Source organism: Chiloscyllium punctatum, chromosome 30 (genome assembly GCF_047496795.1).
Source record: "Chiloscyllium punctatum isolate Juve2018m chromosome 30, sChiPun1.3, whole genome shotgun sequence".
NCBI classification, from domain to species: domain Eukaryota; kingdom Metazoa; phylum Chordata; class Chondrichthyes; order Orectolobiformes; family Hemiscylliidae; genus Chiloscyllium; species Chiloscyllium punctatum.
The window spans coordinates 10,307,703-10,325,860 of NC_092768.1; the positions used below are offsets into that span (position 1 = coordinate 10,307,703).

The 18,158-nt window shown below is 50.1% G+C and overlaps 1 protein-coding gene across 1 annotated transcript in view; it reads left to right on the top strand.

The window, feature by feature from the left end:
• Positions 1-6,024, top strand: part of fibpa (fibroblast growth factor (acidic) intracellular binding protein a) — a 21,356-nt gene extending 15,332 nt beyond the window's left edge. Inside the window, exons 7-10 of the mRNA XM_072549855.1 lie at positions 73-136; positions 638-724; positions 2,401-2,498; positions 5,610-6,024. Coding sequence (XP_072405956.1) covers positions 73-136; positions 638-724; positions 2,401-2,498; positions 5,610-5,679 — 319 coding nt within the window. The 3' untranslated portion in view covers positions 5,680-6,024. The remainder of the gene's footprint in view (positions 1-72; positions 137-637; positions 725-2,400; positions 2,499-5,609) is intronic.
• The last annotated feature ends 12,134 nt before the right edge of the window (positions 6,025-18,158 follow it).

Genomic DNA, 18,158 nt, shown 5'->3' on the forward strand with positions numbered 1-18,158 from the left:
TTATTTTCCGAGGGGAAGTGAATTTCATGTTGTTGCCCTGTGTTTGTGTGTATGTGTGTGTTCTCCCTGCAGCCTGGTGTGTACAGCACTGAGGGGGAAAGTCAGCACCTTCTCTGAAATGGAAGCCAACTTTAAGGTAAGAGGGAAGCGTTCTCGGAGGAATATCTGCCAGTGACTCCACTCCTCCAGGCGGAAGCCTGTGTCCCAATCCCCGTTGGAATGTGGCCTGATTCCCAAGCTCCTGTTATGCCTGGGATGACCGTGGAAATGAATGATTTAATCAATTTACCCTGAGTGATGGATTCAAGCACAGTACACAGACCAATCAGCTACCAGTTGTTGGCCGAACCTCTGTCTGTGTCTCCACACCCAGTGTCAGACCTTTTTGTCCCACTGCTCGCCCAAAGCAGCAGTGTAAACACAGCTCACAATGAAACCCAGGACCTGGGTCAACTCCTTCCGCAGTCGGAGGCTTGAGGGGCTGTCCTTCTGGTCCCCGACTATAAACTGGGAGCTGCACTGACCGCCCTGACGTGGTCTTTACTGGTGGTTTGTGTCTGCAGTGAGGGAAAAGGGGTTGGGGGGGGGGGGAGGGGGGAGTCTAACGCTGAATAAGCCAGTGCCGTCTGCTTTCCAGAACCTCTCTCGGGCTTTGATTAACATCGCCGCCAAGCTCATCCACACCAAGGACGTCCGCGACCTCTTCATTGACCTGGTGGAAAAGGTGGGTCCCACATGTTCAATAGGAGGACGCCATTCAGCCCCCACCCTAACCTGCACATCCCTGGGCACTATGGGACAATTTAGCACGGCCAATCCACCCTAACCTGCACATCCCTGGGCACTATGGGACAATTTAGCACGGCCAATCCACCCTAACCTGCACATCCCTGGGCACTATGGGACAATTTAGCACGGCCAATCCACCCTAACCTGCACATCCCTGGGCACTATGGGACAATTTAGCACGGCCAATCCACCCTAACCTGCACATCCCTGAGCACTATGGGACAATTTAGCACGGCCAATCCACCCTAACCTGCACATTCCTGGGCACTATGGGACAATTTAGCACGGCCAATCCACCCTAACCTGCACATCCCTGAGCACTATGGGACAATTTAGCACGGCCAATCCACCCTAACCTGCACATCCCTGAACACTATGGGACAATTTAGCACGGCCAATCCACCCTAACCTGCACATCCCTGGGCACTGTGGGACAATTTAGCACGGCCAATCCACCCTAACCCCCACATCCCTGGGCACTATGGGACAATTTAGCACGGCCAATCCACCCTAACCTGCACATCCCTGGGCACTGTGGGACAATTTAGCACGGCCAATCCACCCTAACCCCCACATCCCTGGGCACTATGGGACAATTTAGCACGGCCAATCCCACCCTAACCTGCACATCCCTGAGCACTATGGGACAGTTTAGCATGGCCAATCCACCCTAACCTGCACATCCCTGGGCACTATGGGACAATTTACCATGACCAATCCACCCTAACCTGTACATCCCTGGGCACTATGGGACAATTTAGCACGGCCAATCCACCCTAACCCACACATCCCTGGACACTATGGGACAATTTACCATGACCAATCCACCCTAACCTGCACATCCCTGGGCACTATGGGGCAATTTAGCACTGCCAATCCACCCTAACCTGCACATCCCTGGGCACTATGGGGCAATTTAGCACGGCCAATCCACCCTAACCTGCACATCCCTGGGCACTATGGGACAATTTAGCACGGCCAATCCACCCTAACCTGCACATCCCTGGTCACTATGGGACAATTTAGCATGGACAATCCACCCTAACCTGCACATCTTTGGACTGTGGGAGGAAACCCACACAGAGATGGGGAGAATGTGCAAACTCTACCCAGACAGTCACCTGAGGTTGGGATCAAACCCGGGTCCCTGGCGCCGTGAGGCAGCGGCACTAACCACTGAGCCACCCTGCCCTGGACCGGAGAATTCCCCAGGCCCAGGCCTATCCCCACCGAGAGCAGATAAACAGGGGAGAGCAGGAGAGATTTTACATTGAAAGTGCTTCTAGGTTTGACCTTATTCATTCCGAAGATGGCTGGCTGAGCCAGCATTGATCACCCTTCCTTGACGGCAGAGTTGACTGTGTCGGTGTGGGGTCAGGGGTCATGGGGTCAGAGGCCAGTGTGAGTGGGGAGGGCAGACTCCACATTCCTGAGGTTTGATTGAACCAGCTGGTGCTCCCGAGGGAGGGCAGGCCCGGTGCCCCTTACGGCCCCTAAAACGGGCAGGGAGGGGGTACCCGCGCCTGCCTCTATTGGGAACCCCCCCCCCCCCCCCCCCCCAACACTGTGCATACCCAGCCTCACTCTGGCCGTGCTCTCTCTCCCGAACAGTTTATCGAACCGTGCAAGTCTGATCGCTGGAGTAGCAACGACGTCTGGGTCTTCCTGACGCAGTACACCAACGCTGCCCGCGCCCTCGACGCCTTCAGGTAAGCACAGGGTCAGAGATCGGGGGGGGGGGGGGGGGGGGGGATAGAGCTCCGAATACTCCCACTCCCTCCCCATTCATCGAACTCTCATCCTTTATTCAGAGAATCCCTACAGTGTGGACTCCATACCAACATTCTGAGCAATAACTCCAGCCAAATGCATTCCCCCACATACTATTACTCTACATATCCCCTGACTAATGCACCTAACCCCACACACACCCCTGAACCCTGTGGGGCAATTTCCCGTGGCCAATTCACCCGGACCTCTGGACTGTGGGAGGAAACCGGAGCACCCAGAGGAAACCCCACGCAGACCCGGGGAGAATGTGCAAACTCCACACAGACAGTCGCCCGAGGGGGGAGTCGAACCCAGGTCCCTGGCACCGTGAGGCAGCAGTGCTAACCACTGAGCCCACCATGCTGCCCACTCCCCCTGCGCCACTGACTGAGCTCAAGTGTAAACCCTGGGAGAACGCGTCAGACCCAAGGGACGGTCCACTGCGCTTTTGTAGCGACCTTCAGGAGAGGCCAAGGTCCGGCCACAGGCCGGATGCTGAGCTGGACCGGTTGTGGACCGTGGTGCGGGACGGACCATACGTAGCAGCAGCGGGGTAGACCATTTGGCCCGTCGATCTCCTCCTCCATCCACCGGCTGATCAGATCATCCTCAACTCCACCTCCCTGCCTCTTTTTCCCCCATCACCCTCCATTCTAAAATCCGTCTCTCCCAGCCTTGAATATCCTGAACGGACCATCCTCAACCCCCCCCCCTCCCCACAGGAGAAATTCCTCCTCACCTCCGTCTTAAACAGGCAACCCCCCCCCCCTTACTCTGAGATGATGCCCCTCTGGGCCCTAGACTCTCCCACACCAGGGGGAAATAACCTTCCCTCATCTCCCCCGTCAAGGTCCTGCTGGGAATCCCGAATGGTTCACTGAGGCCTCCTCTCATAACTCCACTGAGTAACGGCTCCGATCGGCTCAACCCCCTCCCCATCAGACCATCCCTCCCTACCTTCCCTTGGTCTGACATGTTCACCCGAGGTTTACAGTCACTGGCGCAAGGGCAGTGGGCAGCACGGTGGGCTCAGTGGTTAGCACTGCTGCCTCACGGCGCCAGGGACCGGGATTCGATCCCACCCTCGGGCGACTGTCCGTGTGGAGCCGGTGTCAGCAAGATCCTTTCCTGGATACGGGATCTCTTTGCGCTTTTCTGGCTGTGGCCTTGCGTTGTTTCAGCGAGACGACGTCCCTGTTTTTTTTGGACTCTGTCCCCGTTGGAATAAAGCCCTGCCCTTTTTTATTTGCTTTCCCTGTTGCCCGCTGGACTTGAGAATCCTGCAGCGAGTAACTCCCCTCCCCTTTTTTCCCCCCCCCCCCTCTCCCGTCCCACCATCTATAAGGCACAAGTCAGGAGGGTGAGGGAACACTCCCCACTTGCCCCTGGATGGGGGGGCAGCTCCAACAACACTCGAGAAGCTCGACACCGTCCTGGGACAAAGGATTGGCACCACATCCTCACTCCGACGCTCAGCAGCCACAATGTATACCATCTACGAGACGCACTGCAGAAACTCACCAAAGATCCTCAGACAGCACCTTCCAAACCCCCACAACCTCTACCATCCAGAAGGACAAGGACAGCAGACATATGGGAGCACCTGATGCCCTAGCACCATCCCAGTTTAGAGATACATCGCCCGTTCCTTCACTGTCACTGAGTCAGGATCCTGGACCTCCCTCCCTCCCTAACATCGCTGTCGGGGGGGTCCCTACACCCACGTGGATTCCCAGTGGTTCAGGAAGGCAGCTCAATGAAGCAACTCGGGTTTGGGAATAGACTGGGTTAAGCCAGCAATGTCCGCGCCTAGTGAGGTCATTTTAAAAAAATACTCCTTGAAGCGTAAGCACTGTTTCAGTGTGGGCAATATTTGTTATGGGAAAATTTGTTAAACTTGGGAAAAATTTGTTAAAACCTTTTCTTTATGATAGTTGTACGTTTTGGACATCAGAAATTTCAGGTACTGGGGGAATAGCGTTGGCACTGAAACCGTTCCAGAGAATGCGCTTCACGGTGCCCGCTAGGAACCTGCAGGCGAACCAATCTGGCCATTTAGTCTCGAAGGTTTACGAAATGACTCTCTCTTTCGACGATTACGGGAGGACATTACTAAAGTGAGGCTGAGCCCAGATTAGCGTTCAGAAAGAACAGGCAAGTCAGTTACTATTCAGATGTTGAGAGTCTGGGTGACGTAAAGATCGTGGGAAAGCTCCCGAGTACAAATGAACCAGTCCCTCAAAGCTCAGCTAAGTAAGCCAGCAGGAGATTCTATTTCTAGAGGGCTAGAATTATATAAATTGAGGAGGATGTTCTGGTACTCAACCTCAGTTGGAACATACTTAGTTACTGCACTGAGTTCTGGTCTCCTATATTATAAACAGGGGAGAGAGAGGGAATAGAAAGGGTGGAGGGAACATTCACAAGAACGCAACAGCAATGTCTAGGGAAACTTATCAGACTGAGTCTGCTCGCTCTTGTAAAGAGAAGACTGAGGTGAGATCCCAACAGAGTCTTCAGAAGTGTCCCTCTTGTGGAGAGAAGCATCACGACAGGCTGTCGATCACCTGATGAAGGAGCGTCGCTCCGAAAGCTAGTGTCCTTCCAATTAAACCTGTTGGACTATAACCTGGTGTTGTGTGATTTTTAACGTTGTCCACCCCAGTCCAACACCGGCCTCTCCGAATCGCGATTTTGCAGCAGGCACCAAGAATCCCGGTCGGGGAATTTGGGGGAGGAATCCAGAGTGGCGGGAGAATGCGGGAGTCAGTCCCACAAAAGCAGGAGGGGGTGTTGATTTGCCCCTGGGGATGTGGGACAGGTAGATCCAGGAATGGTAGGAGACAAGCAGAATTAGAGGGGGTAGGGCTGAATGGCCTCCATGAGATACAGGAGCAGAAGCAGACCATTTGGCCCGTCTGCTCTGCTGTTGGATCACAGCTGATCTGTTTGGCAGTCCTCCCCGTAACCCTTTCTGATGCCGAACCCTCTCTGGTCTGTGTCCCTGATCTCCCTGTGCCCTTGTAACATGCTGTATTTTCTTCACCTAGACACCAGTGTCTCTGGGAGCGATACATGGGCACCATCAAAAGCTGCATTATGACGATGTACCACGACTGAGGGTTCCTCGGGTCTCCTGACCCCCACCCCCACCCAGCGGGGGAGGGAATGGCGGTGAGCTGTCGCCCTGACAACGGGAAGGAGTGGCCCCCTTTCTGGACAGCGGACTGTTGTGCTTCCCGCCAGGAAGATGCTGCTTGGATCTCGCTCCTGATGTTTCCTGTTCGGTGGGCGAGGGGGTGGTTTCGGGGCAGGGCCTGGCGGAGAGAGGCACGTTGTTTTCTTTGTGAAGCAAGGGACCGTCTCCGAAAAGGGACGTTATCCCTCTAGGTTCCACCCCCCCCGACCCCTCCAGCCCCTGGGCTCAGCTCCTGGTTGTACAATAAAGCTCTGGGTTTGTTCTCACCCTGGCCTGAATCTCTCACTTGCGCGTTGGCGATGGAAACGCTGCGAGGGGTGTGGGGCGGGTGTCTGGAGCTGGCAGAACGCGGCATGCTGATGCACTATTTACAGGTTTGGCTCTCCCTCTCTCTCTGCTTCCCCCCCTCCCCCTCCCCCCCCCCCCCCCCTCCCCCGCTTCTCTCTTGCCCTACCCTATCCATCTCCCTGTCTCGTCTCTCTCTCTCTCTCTCTCTCTCTCTCTCTGGTCACCCCCCAGAACTTACCGAGGCGACAATGGCACACGGTCTCAGGGCGCATCCCTCGCTGAGGGCCCTCACGGACTCTCTTTTTCCCACCCACCCCCAACCCCTCCCTCTGGCAGCACCAGATTACTCTCCTCCAGTTCCTGCCCTCTGTTGTCCTGCTGGTGGTACGGTGGCTCAGCAGTTAGCACTGCTGCCTCACAGCGCCAGGGACCCGGGTTCAATTCCCGCCTCTGGCTGTGTGGGTTCCCTCCGAGTGCTCGGGTTTCCTTGCACAGTCCAAAGATGTGCAGGTTAGAGTGGATTGGCCGTGCTAAATTGTCCCATAGTGCCCAGGGATGTGCAGGTTAGGGTGGATTGGCCGTGCTAAATTGTCCCATAGTGCCCAGGGATGTGCAGGTTAGGGTGGATTGGCCGTGCTAAATTGTCCCATAGTGTCCAGGGATGTGCAGGTTAGGGTGGATTGGCCGTGCTAAATTGTCCCATAGTGCCCAGGGATGTGCAGGTTAGGGTGGATTGACCGTGCTAAATTGTCCCATAGTGCCCAGGGATGTGTACACTCAGTACATTAGTCAGGGGTAAGTGTAGGGGACGACCTCTGGGTGGGATGCTCTTCAGAGGGTCGGTGTGGACCTGTTGGGCCAAATGGCCTGTTTCCACACCGTGGGGATTCAATGATGTTCTGTTGGGAGAGCCCCTGCTTCCAGGTGTTCCCGGGAATTGGGGATGGGTTGGGGGAAGAGGGTGTTCCTGAGTGGCACTGGTGGTCATCTGTCAAAGATGGCAGCCTCCCAGCGGCCCCCCTCCTCCATGGTGCCGTCCCCTCTGTACGGTCTAGAAGGTGGCCATTCAGCCTGCAGTGCCTGCTACCTCATGCCGATGTCTTGCCTTCTCCTGCTGCCTGCCCTTTTGATCCGACCATCCAGTACTCCTCGTGAATGTCGTCATTGGGCCTTTACCCTCCCTCCTGTGTTTCCAGGTTGGGTGCACCGCAGTAGGCTTCCCTATCCTTCCTTTTACATACGGGGCCAGCATCTCCCCTGTCTGCTCTGTCCGGCCCTCCCTGAAAACCCCTCTCAGATCCCTCTACCATTACCATTAAACCAGCGACCAACCCTCATCCATTGGAGGGGAGAGGACGCTGTGCCCTGGATGGACCCAGAGAAGCTACAGCAGACTGGGCCACACAGCTCAGCGATTCCCATAACCAACAGCTCCGACCTAAGCTCCGCAATCGTCACTACGCCCAGCCGCCAGTGGTGGTGGGCAAGTAAATGTCTCACGGGAGGGAGGGAGGGAGGGTCTGCAACTCTCCCCCTCCTCCATGCCCAGCGCCAAAGGGAAGGCTGAAGCATTGGCAGCGATCTTCAGGCAGAAGAGTCAAGCAGATGATCCACCTCCTCCAGTGGCCCTCAATGTCACAGTCTGCAAGAAACAGTTGGAGACACTGGGGCTAACGCAAAGGGAATGGGCCCTGACTATAGTCTGGCAATAGTTCTGAAGACCTGTGCTCCAGAACTTGCCAGTCCCCTTGCCAAGCTCTTCCAAGACAGTTACAACACTGGCATCTACCCAACAATACCAGGCAATGATCATCTTTGACGAGAGACAATCTCACCTTCACGCCTCGATATTCAATGGTGTTACTATCACTGAATTCCCCCACGTCAACATTCTTGAGGGCTGGTGTTCAACTGGACCAGCCATATGAACGCAGTGGTTGTAAGATAGACAAGCAGGAGGCTGGGGAACACAGCAAGGCAGGCAAGAGGCTGGGGGAACACAGCAAGGCAGGCAGCGTCAGGAGGGACAGTCAGGAGGCTGGGGGAACACAGCAAGGCAGGCAGTATCAGGAGGGACAGGCAAGAGGCTGGGGGAACACAGCAAGGCAGGCAGCAGGAGGGACAGGCAGGAGGCTGGGGGAACACAGCAAGGCAGGGGGCATCAGGAGGGACAGGCAGGAGGCTGGGGGAACACAGCAAGGCAGGCAGCAGGAGGGACAGGCAGGAGGCTGAGAGAACACAGCAAGGCAGGCGGCATCAGAAGGGACAGGCAGGAGGATGGGGGAACACAGCAAGGCAGGCAGCGTCAGGAGGGACAGGCAGGAGGCTGGGAGAATACAGCAAGGCAGGCAGCATCAGGAGGGACAGGCAGGAGGCTGGGGGAACACAGCAAGGCAGGGGGCATCAGGAGGGACAGGCAGGAGGATGGGGGAACACAGCAAGGCAGGCAGCGTCAGGAGGGACAGGCAGGAGGCTGGAGGAACACAGCAAGGCAGGCAGCATCAGGAGGGACAGGCAGGAGGCTGGGGGAACACAGCAAGGCAGGCAGCATCAGGAGGGACAGGCAGGAGGCTGGGGGAACACAGCAAGGCAGGAAGCATCAGGAGGGACAGACAGGAGGCTGGGGGAACACAGCAAGGCAGGCAGCATCAGGAGGGACAGGCAGGAGGCTGGGGGAACACAGCAAGGCAGGCAGCATCAGGAGGGACAGGCAGGAGGATGGGGGAACACAGCAAGGCAGGCAGCGTCAGGAGGGACAGGCAGGAGGCTGGGGGAACACAGCATCAGGAGGGACAGACAGGAGTCTGGGGGAACACAGCAAGGCAGGCAGCATCAGGAGGTGGAAAGGTCAATGTTTTGGGTGTAACCATTCTTCAGGAGTGGCGGAGAGTGTAGGGGGAGCTGCAGATACAGGAGGTGAGGTGCAGGGTGGTGAGGAGGGGAGGGTGAACAAGTGGTTACAAGAGCAGGTCAGAGGCTGGGAATCCTTCAGCCCCCTGACTCCCCAAAGGCTGTCCACAAGGCACAACTCAGAGGAGGGTGGGGGAACACTCCCCACTTGCCCCTGGATGGGGTGGGGGTAGCTCCAACGACACTCGAGAAGCTCGACACCATCCTGGGACAGAGCAGCCCCCACTCGATTGGCACCACATCCCCACTCCCTCCCCCCACCGATGCTCAGTGGCAGCAGTGTGTACCACCTCAAAGAGTCACTGCAGAAATCTACCAAAGATGCTCAGGCAGCACCTTCCAAACCCACAATGAAGGACAAGATCAGCTGATACAAACGCCATGGGAAGATGTTCCCCATTGAGGCTCTCACCATTCTGACTTGTAACAAGATTGGCTGTTCCTTCGACGTCGCTGGGTCACAATCCTGGGACCCCCCCCCTTCTGAGCGGCACTGTGTGGGTCTCCTGACGGCACATTGGCTTCACTCCAACCAGTCCATGATGACGCTAACCCCAAACCAAACTAGTCCCCGCTGCCTGCTCCTGGCCCAGATCCCTCCAAACCCTTTCCTGTCCGTGTCCTTATCCGAATGACTTTTAAACGTTGTTACCGTACCCCACACCCACCACTTCCTGAGGAGGTTCATTCCACACACGAACCACCCTCTGTGTAAAAAATCTGACCCCCCCGTGTCTGTCGTAAATTTCTCTAGTCTCGCCTTAAAAATGTGACCCCAATCTTGAAATCTCCCACCTCACAGAATAGACACCTCCCATTAACCCTATCTATACCGCTACCCTTAACCCTAACTATACCCCTACCCTTAACCCTAACTATACCCCTACCCTTAACCCTATCTATACCGCTACCCTTAACCCTAACTATACCCCTAACCTTAACCCTAACTATACCCCTACCCTTAACCCTAACTATACCCCTACCCTTAACCCTATCTATACCGCTACCCTTAACCCTAACTATACCCCTACCCTTAACCCTAACTATACCCCTACCCTTAACCCTAACTATACCCCGAACCTTAACCCTAACTATACCCCTACCCTTAACCCTAACTATACCCCGAACCTTAACCCAATCTATATATCTACCATTAACCCTATCTATACCGCTACCCTTAACCCTAACTATACCCCTACCCTAAACCCTAACTATACCCCGAACCTTAACCCAATCTATATATCTACCATTAACCCTATCTATACCCCTACCATTAACCACATCTATACCCATACCATTAACCCTATCTATACCCCATCCTTAACCCTTTCTAATTCCCTACCGTTAACCCTATATATACCCCACCATTAACCCCATCTGTACCCCTACCCTTAACCCTATCTATACCCCTACGCTTAACCCTATCATTATCCCTAACATTAACCCTATCTATACCCTACCATTAACCCTATCTATAACCCCTACCCTTAACCCTATCTATACCCCTACGCTTAACCCTATCATTATCCCTAACATTAACCCTATCTATACCCTACCATTAACCCTATCTATAACCCCTACCCTTAACCCTATCTATACCCCTACCATTAACCCTATCTATACCCCTACCGTTAACCCTATCATTATCCCTACCATTAACCCTATCTATACCCCTACCATTAACCCTATCTATACCCTACCATTAACCCTATCTATAACCCCTACCCTTAACCCTATCTATACCCCTACCATTAACCCTATCTATACCCCTACCGTTAACCCTATCTATACCCCGACAATTAAACCTATCTATACCCCTACCATTATCCCTATATATACCCCTGCCCTTAACCCTATCTATACCCCTGCCCTTAACCCTATCTATACCCCTACCATTAACCCTATCGATACCCCTACCCTTAACCCTACCTATACCCCAACAATTAACCCTATCTATATCCCTACCCTTAACCCTATCTATACCCCTACCATTAACCCTATCTATACCCTTACCCTTAACCCTATCTATACCCCTAATGTTATCCCTATATATACCCCTCCCATTAACCCTATCTATACCCCTACCTTAACCCTATCTATGCCCCTACCTTTAACCCTACCTATACCCCTACCATTAACCCTATCTATACCTCTACCCTTACCCTATCTATACACGTACCCTCAATCCTATCTATGCCCCTACCCTCAACCCTATCTATACCCCCACCATTAACCCTATCTATACCCCCACCATTAACCCTATCTATACCCCTACCATTAACCCTATCTATACCCCTACCCTTAATCCTGGCTATACCCCTACCATTATCCCTATCTATACCCCTAACCTTAACTCTATCTATACCCCTACCATTAACCCTGTCTCTACCCCTACCCTTAACACAATCTATACCCCTACCCTTAACCCTATCTATACCACTACCATTATCCCTTTCTATACCCCTACCCTTAACCCTATCTATACCTCTACCATTAACCCTGTCTATACCCCTACCCTTAACCCCCTCTATACCCCTACCATTAATCCTATCTATACCCATACCGTTAACCCCATCTATAACCCATACCCTTACCCCTAACTATGCCCCTACCCTTAAGCCAAACTATGCCCCTACCATTTACCCTATCTATACCCCTACCATTAACCCTATCTATACCCCATCCTTAACCCTTTCTAATTCCCTACCGTTAACCCTATATATACCCCACCATTAACCCCATCTGTACCCCTACCCTTAACCCTATCTATACCCCTACGCTTAACCCTATCATTATCCCTAACATTAACCCTATCTATACCCTACCATTAACCCTATCTATAACCCCTACCCTTAACCCTATCTATACCCCTACCATTAACCCTATCTATACCCCTACCGTTAACCCTATCATTATCCCTACCATTAACCCTATCTATACCCTACCATTAACCCTATCTATAACCCCTACCCTTAACCCTATCTATACCCCTACCATTAACCCTATCTATACCCCTACCGTTAACCCTATCTATACCCCGACAATTAAACCTATCTATACCCCTACCATTATCCCTATATATACCCCTGCCCTTAACCCTATCTATACCCCTGCCCTTAACCCTATCTATACCCCTACCATTAACCCTATCGATACCCCTACCCTTAACCCTACCTATACCCCAACAATTAACCCTATCTATATCCCTACCCTTAACCCTATCTATACCCCTACCATTAACCCTATCTATACCCTTACCCTTAACCCTATCTATACCCCTAATGTTATCCCTATATATACCCCTCCCATTAACCCTATCTATACCCCTACCTTAACCCTATCTATGCCCCTACCTTTAACCCTACCTATACCCCTACCATTAACCCTATCTATACCTCTACCCTTACCCTATCTATACACGTACCCTCAATCCTATCTATGCCCCTACCCTCAACCCTATCTATACCCCCACCATTAACCCTATCTATACCCCCACCATTAACCCTATCTATACCCCTACCATTAACCCTATCTATACCCCTACCCTTAATCCTGGCTATACCCCTACCATTATCCCTATCTATACCCCTAACCTTAACTCTATCTATACCCCTACCATTAACCCTGTCTCTACCCCTACCCTTAACACAATCTATACCCCTACCCTTAACCCTATCTATACCACTACCATTATCCCTTTCTATACCCCTACCCTTAACCCTATCTATACCTCTACCATTAACCCTGTCTATACCCCTACCCTTAACCCCCTCTATACCCCTACCATTAATCCTATCTATACCCATACCGTTAACCCCATCTATAACCCATACCCTTACCCCTAACTATGCCCCTACCCTTAAGCCAAACTATGCCCCTACCATTTACCCTATCTATACCCCTACCCTTAACCCTATCTATTCCCCTACTATTAACCCTGTCTATACCCCTACCCTTAACCCCCTCTATACTCCTACCATTAATCCTATCTATACCCATACCGTTAACCTCATCTATAACCCATACCCTTACCCCTAACTATGCCCCTACCCTTAAGCCAAACTATGCCCCTACCATTTACCCTATCTATACCCCTACCCTTAACCCTATCTATTCCCCTACTATTAACCCTGTCTATACTCCTACCCTTAACCCTATCGATATACCTACCCTTAACCCTATCTGTACCCATACCATTAACCCTATCTATACCCTTACCCTTAACCCTATCTATTCCCCTATTAACCCTATCTATACACCTACCCTTAACACTATCTATACCCCTATCCTTAACCATATTTATACCCCTACCCATAACCCTATCTATACCCCTATCCTTATCCCAATCTATACCCCTACCATTAACCCTATAAATACTCCGACCATTAACCCTATCTATACAGCTACCATTAACCCTATCTATACAGCTACCATTAACCCTATCTATACCTCTACCATTAACCCTATCAATACCCCTACAATTAACCCTATCTATACCCCTACCATTAACCCCATCTATAACCCCTGCCCTTAAACCTATCTATAACCCTACACTTAACCCTATCTATACCCCAACCGTTAACCCTATCTCTAACCCCTACCCTTAACCCTATCTATACCCCTACCCTTAACCCTATCTATACCCCTACCCTTAACCCTATCTGTACCCCTACCATTAACCCTATCTATACCCCTACCATTAACCCTATCTATATCTCTATCGTTAACCCTATCTATAACCCCTACCCTTAACCCTATCTATACCCCTACCATTAACCCTATCTATACCCCTACCGTTAACCCTATCTATACCCCGACAATTAAACCTATCTATACCCCTACCATTATCCCTATATATACCCCTGCCCTTAACCCTATCTATACCCCTGCCCTTAACCCTATCTATACCCCTACCATTAACCCTATCGATACCCCTACCCTTAACCCTACCTATACCCCAACAATTAACCCTATCTATATCCCTACCCTTAACCCTATCTATACCCCTACCATTAACCCTATCTATACCCTTACCCTTAACCCTATCTATACCCCTAATGTTATCCCTATATATACCCCTCCCATTAACCCTATCTATACCCCTACCTTAACCCTATCTATGCCCCTACCTTTAACCCTACCTATACCCCTACCATTAACCCTATCTATACCTCTACCCTTACCCTATCTATACACGTACCCTCAATCCTATCTATGCCCCTACCCTCAACCCTATCTATACCCCCACCATTAACCCTATCTATACCCCCACCATTAACCCTATCTATACCCCTACCATTAACCCTATCTATACCCCTACCCTTAATCCTGGCTATACCCCTACCATTATCCCTATCTATACCCCTAACCTTAACTCTATCTATACCCCTACCATTAACCCTGTCTCTACCCCTACCCTTAACACAATCTATACCCCTACCCTTAACCCTATCTATACCACTACCATTATCCCTTTCTATACCCCTACCCTTAACCCTATCTATACCTCTACCATTAACCCTGTCTATACCCCTACCCTTAACCCCCTCTATACCCCTACCATTAATCCTATCTATACCCATACCGTTAACCCCATCTATAACCCATACCCTTACCCCTAACTATGCCCCTACCCTTAAGCCAAACTATGCCCCTACCATTTACCCTATCTATACCCCTACCCTTAACCCTATCTATTCCCCTACTATTAACCCTGTCTATACCCCTACCCTTAACCCCCTCTATACTCCTACCATTAATCCTATCTATACCCATACCGTTAACCTCATCTATAACCCATACCCTTACCCCTAACTATGCCCCTACCCTTAAGCCAAACTATGCCCCTACCATTTACCCTATCTATACCCCTACCCTTAACCCTATCTATTCCCCTACTATTAACCCTGTCTATACTCCTACCCTTAACCCTATCGATATACCTACCCTTAACCCTATCTGTACCCATACCATTAACCCTATCTATACCCTTACCCTTAACCCTATCTATTCCCCTATTAACCCTATCTATACACCTACCCTTAACACTATCTATACCACTATCCTTAACCATATTTATACCCCTACCCATAACCCTATCTATACCCCTATCCTTATCCCAATCTATACCCCTACCATTAACCCTATAAATACTCCGACCATTAACCCTATCTATACAGCTACCATTAACCCTATCTATACAGCTACCATTAACCCTATCTATACCTCTACCATTAACCCTATCAATACCCCTACAATTAACCCTATCTATACCCCTACCATTAACCCCATCTATAACCCCTGCCCTTAAACCTATCTATAACCCTACACTTAACCCTATCTATACCCCAACCGTTAACCCTATCTCTAACCCCTACCCTTAACCCTATCTATACCCCTACCCTTAACCCTATCTATACCCCTACCCTTAACCCTATCTGTACCCCTACCATTAACCCTATCTATACCCCTACCATTAACCCTATCTATATCTCTATCGTTAACCCTATCTATAACCCCTTCCCTTAATGCTATATATACCCCTACCATTAACCCTATCTATAACCCCTACCCTTAACCCTATCTATACCCCTACCCTTAACCCTATCTATACCCCTACCCTTAACCCTATCTGTACCCCTACCATTAACCCTATCTATACCCCTACCATTAACCCTATCTATATCTCTATCGTTAACCCTATCTATAACCCCTTCCCTTAATGCTAAATATACCCCTACCATTAACCCTATCTATAACCCCTACCCTTAACCCTATCTATACCCCTACCCTTAACCCTATCTATACCCCTACCCTTAACCCTATCTATAACCCCTACCCTTAACCCTATCTATATCCCTACCCTTAACCCTATCTATACCCCTACCCTTAACCCTATCTGTACCCCTACCATTAACCATATCTGTACCCCTACCATTAACCCTATCTATATCTCTATCGTTAACCCTATCTATAACCCCTTCCCTTAATGCTATATATACCCCTACCGTTAACCCTATCTATAACCACTACCCTAACCCTATCTATACACCTACCATTAACCCTATCTATACCCTTACCCTTAACCCTATCTATACACCTACCCTTAACCCTATCTATGCCCTTACCCTTAACCCTATCTATACCCCTGCCATTAACTCTATCTATACTCCGACCCTTAACCTATCTATACCCCGACCCTTAACCTATCTATACCCCGACCCTTAACCCTATCTATACCCCAACCGTTAACCCTATCTCTAACTCCTTCCCTTAATGCTATATATACCCCTACCGTTAACCCTATCTATAACCACTACCCTAACCCTATCTATACACCTACCCTTAACCCTATCTATACCGCTACCCTTAACCCTATCTATACCCCTACCATTAACCCTGTCTATACCCCTACCCTTAACCCTATCTATACCCCTACCATTAACCCTACCTATACCCCTACTCTTAACCATGTCTATACCCCTACCATTAACTCTATAAATACTCCAACCATTAACCCTATCTATACCCCAACCCTTAACCCTATCTATACCCCTACCATTAACCCTGTCTATACCCCTACCCTTAACCCTATCTATACACCTACCATTAACCCTATCTATATCCCTACCCCTAACCCTATCTATTCCCCTATTAACCCTATCTCTACACCTACCCTTAACACTATCTATACCCCTATCCTTAACCCTATCTATACCCATACCATTAACCCTATAAATACTCCGACCATTAACCCTATCTATAACCCCTGCCCTTAACCCTATCTTTACCCCTACCATTAACCCTATCTATACCCTTACCCTTAACCCTATCTGTACCCCTATTAACCCTATCTATACACCTACCCTTAACACTATCTATACCCCTATCCTTAACCCTATCTATACCCCTACCATTAACCCTATAAATAGTCCGACCATTAACCCTATCTATACTTCTACCCATAACCCTATCTATAACCCCTGCCCTTAACCCTATCTTTACCCCTACCATTAACCCTATCTATACCCCTACCATTAACCCCATCTATAACCCCTGCCCTTAACCCTATCTTTACCCCTACCATTAACCCTATCTATACCCCTACCATTAACCCCATCTATAACCCCTGCCCTTAAACCTATCTATACCCCAACCGTTAACCCTATCTCTAACCCCTACCCTTAACCCTATCTTTACCCCTACCCTTAACCCTATCTGTACCCCTACCATTAACCCTGTCTATACCCCTACCATTAACCCTATCTATACCCCTACACTTAACCCTGTCTATACCCCTACCATTAACCCTATCTATATCCCTACCCTTAACCCTATCTATACCCCTACCATTAACCCCATCTATAACCCCTGCCCTTAAACCTATCTATACCCCAACCGTTAACCCTATCTCTAACCCCTACCCTTAACCCTATCTTTACCCCTACCATTAACCCTATCTGTACCCCTACCATTAACCCTGTCTATACCCCTACCATTAACCCTATCTATACCCCTACACTTAACCCTGTCTATACCCCTACCATTAACCCTATCTATATCCCTACCATTAACCCTATCTATACGCCTACCATTAACCCTATCTATACGCCTACCATTAACCCTATCAGTACCCCTACCCTTAACCCTATCTATACGCCTACCATTAATCCTATCTATACGCCTACCATTAATCCTATCTATACGCCTACCATTAACCCTATCAGTACCCCTACCCTTAACCCTATCTATACCCCTACCATTAATCCTATCTATACCCCTACCATTAATCCTATCTGTACCCCTACCATTAATCCTATCTATACCCCTACCCTTAACCCTATCTATACCCCTACCATTAATCCTATCTATACCCATACCATTAATCCTATCTATACCCCTACCCTTAACCCTATCTATCTACCTACCATTAACCCTATCTGCACCCCTACCATTAACCCTATCTATACGCCTACCATTAACCCTATCTGTACGCCTACCATTAACCCTATCTATACACCTACCATTAACCCTATCTGTACCCCTACCCTTAAACCTATATATACCCCTACCCTTAACCCTATCTATATACCTACCCTTAACCCTATCTATAACCCTACTATTAACCCTATCTGTACCCTTACCATTAACACTATATGTACCCCTACCATTAACCCTATCTGTACCCCTACCATTAACACTA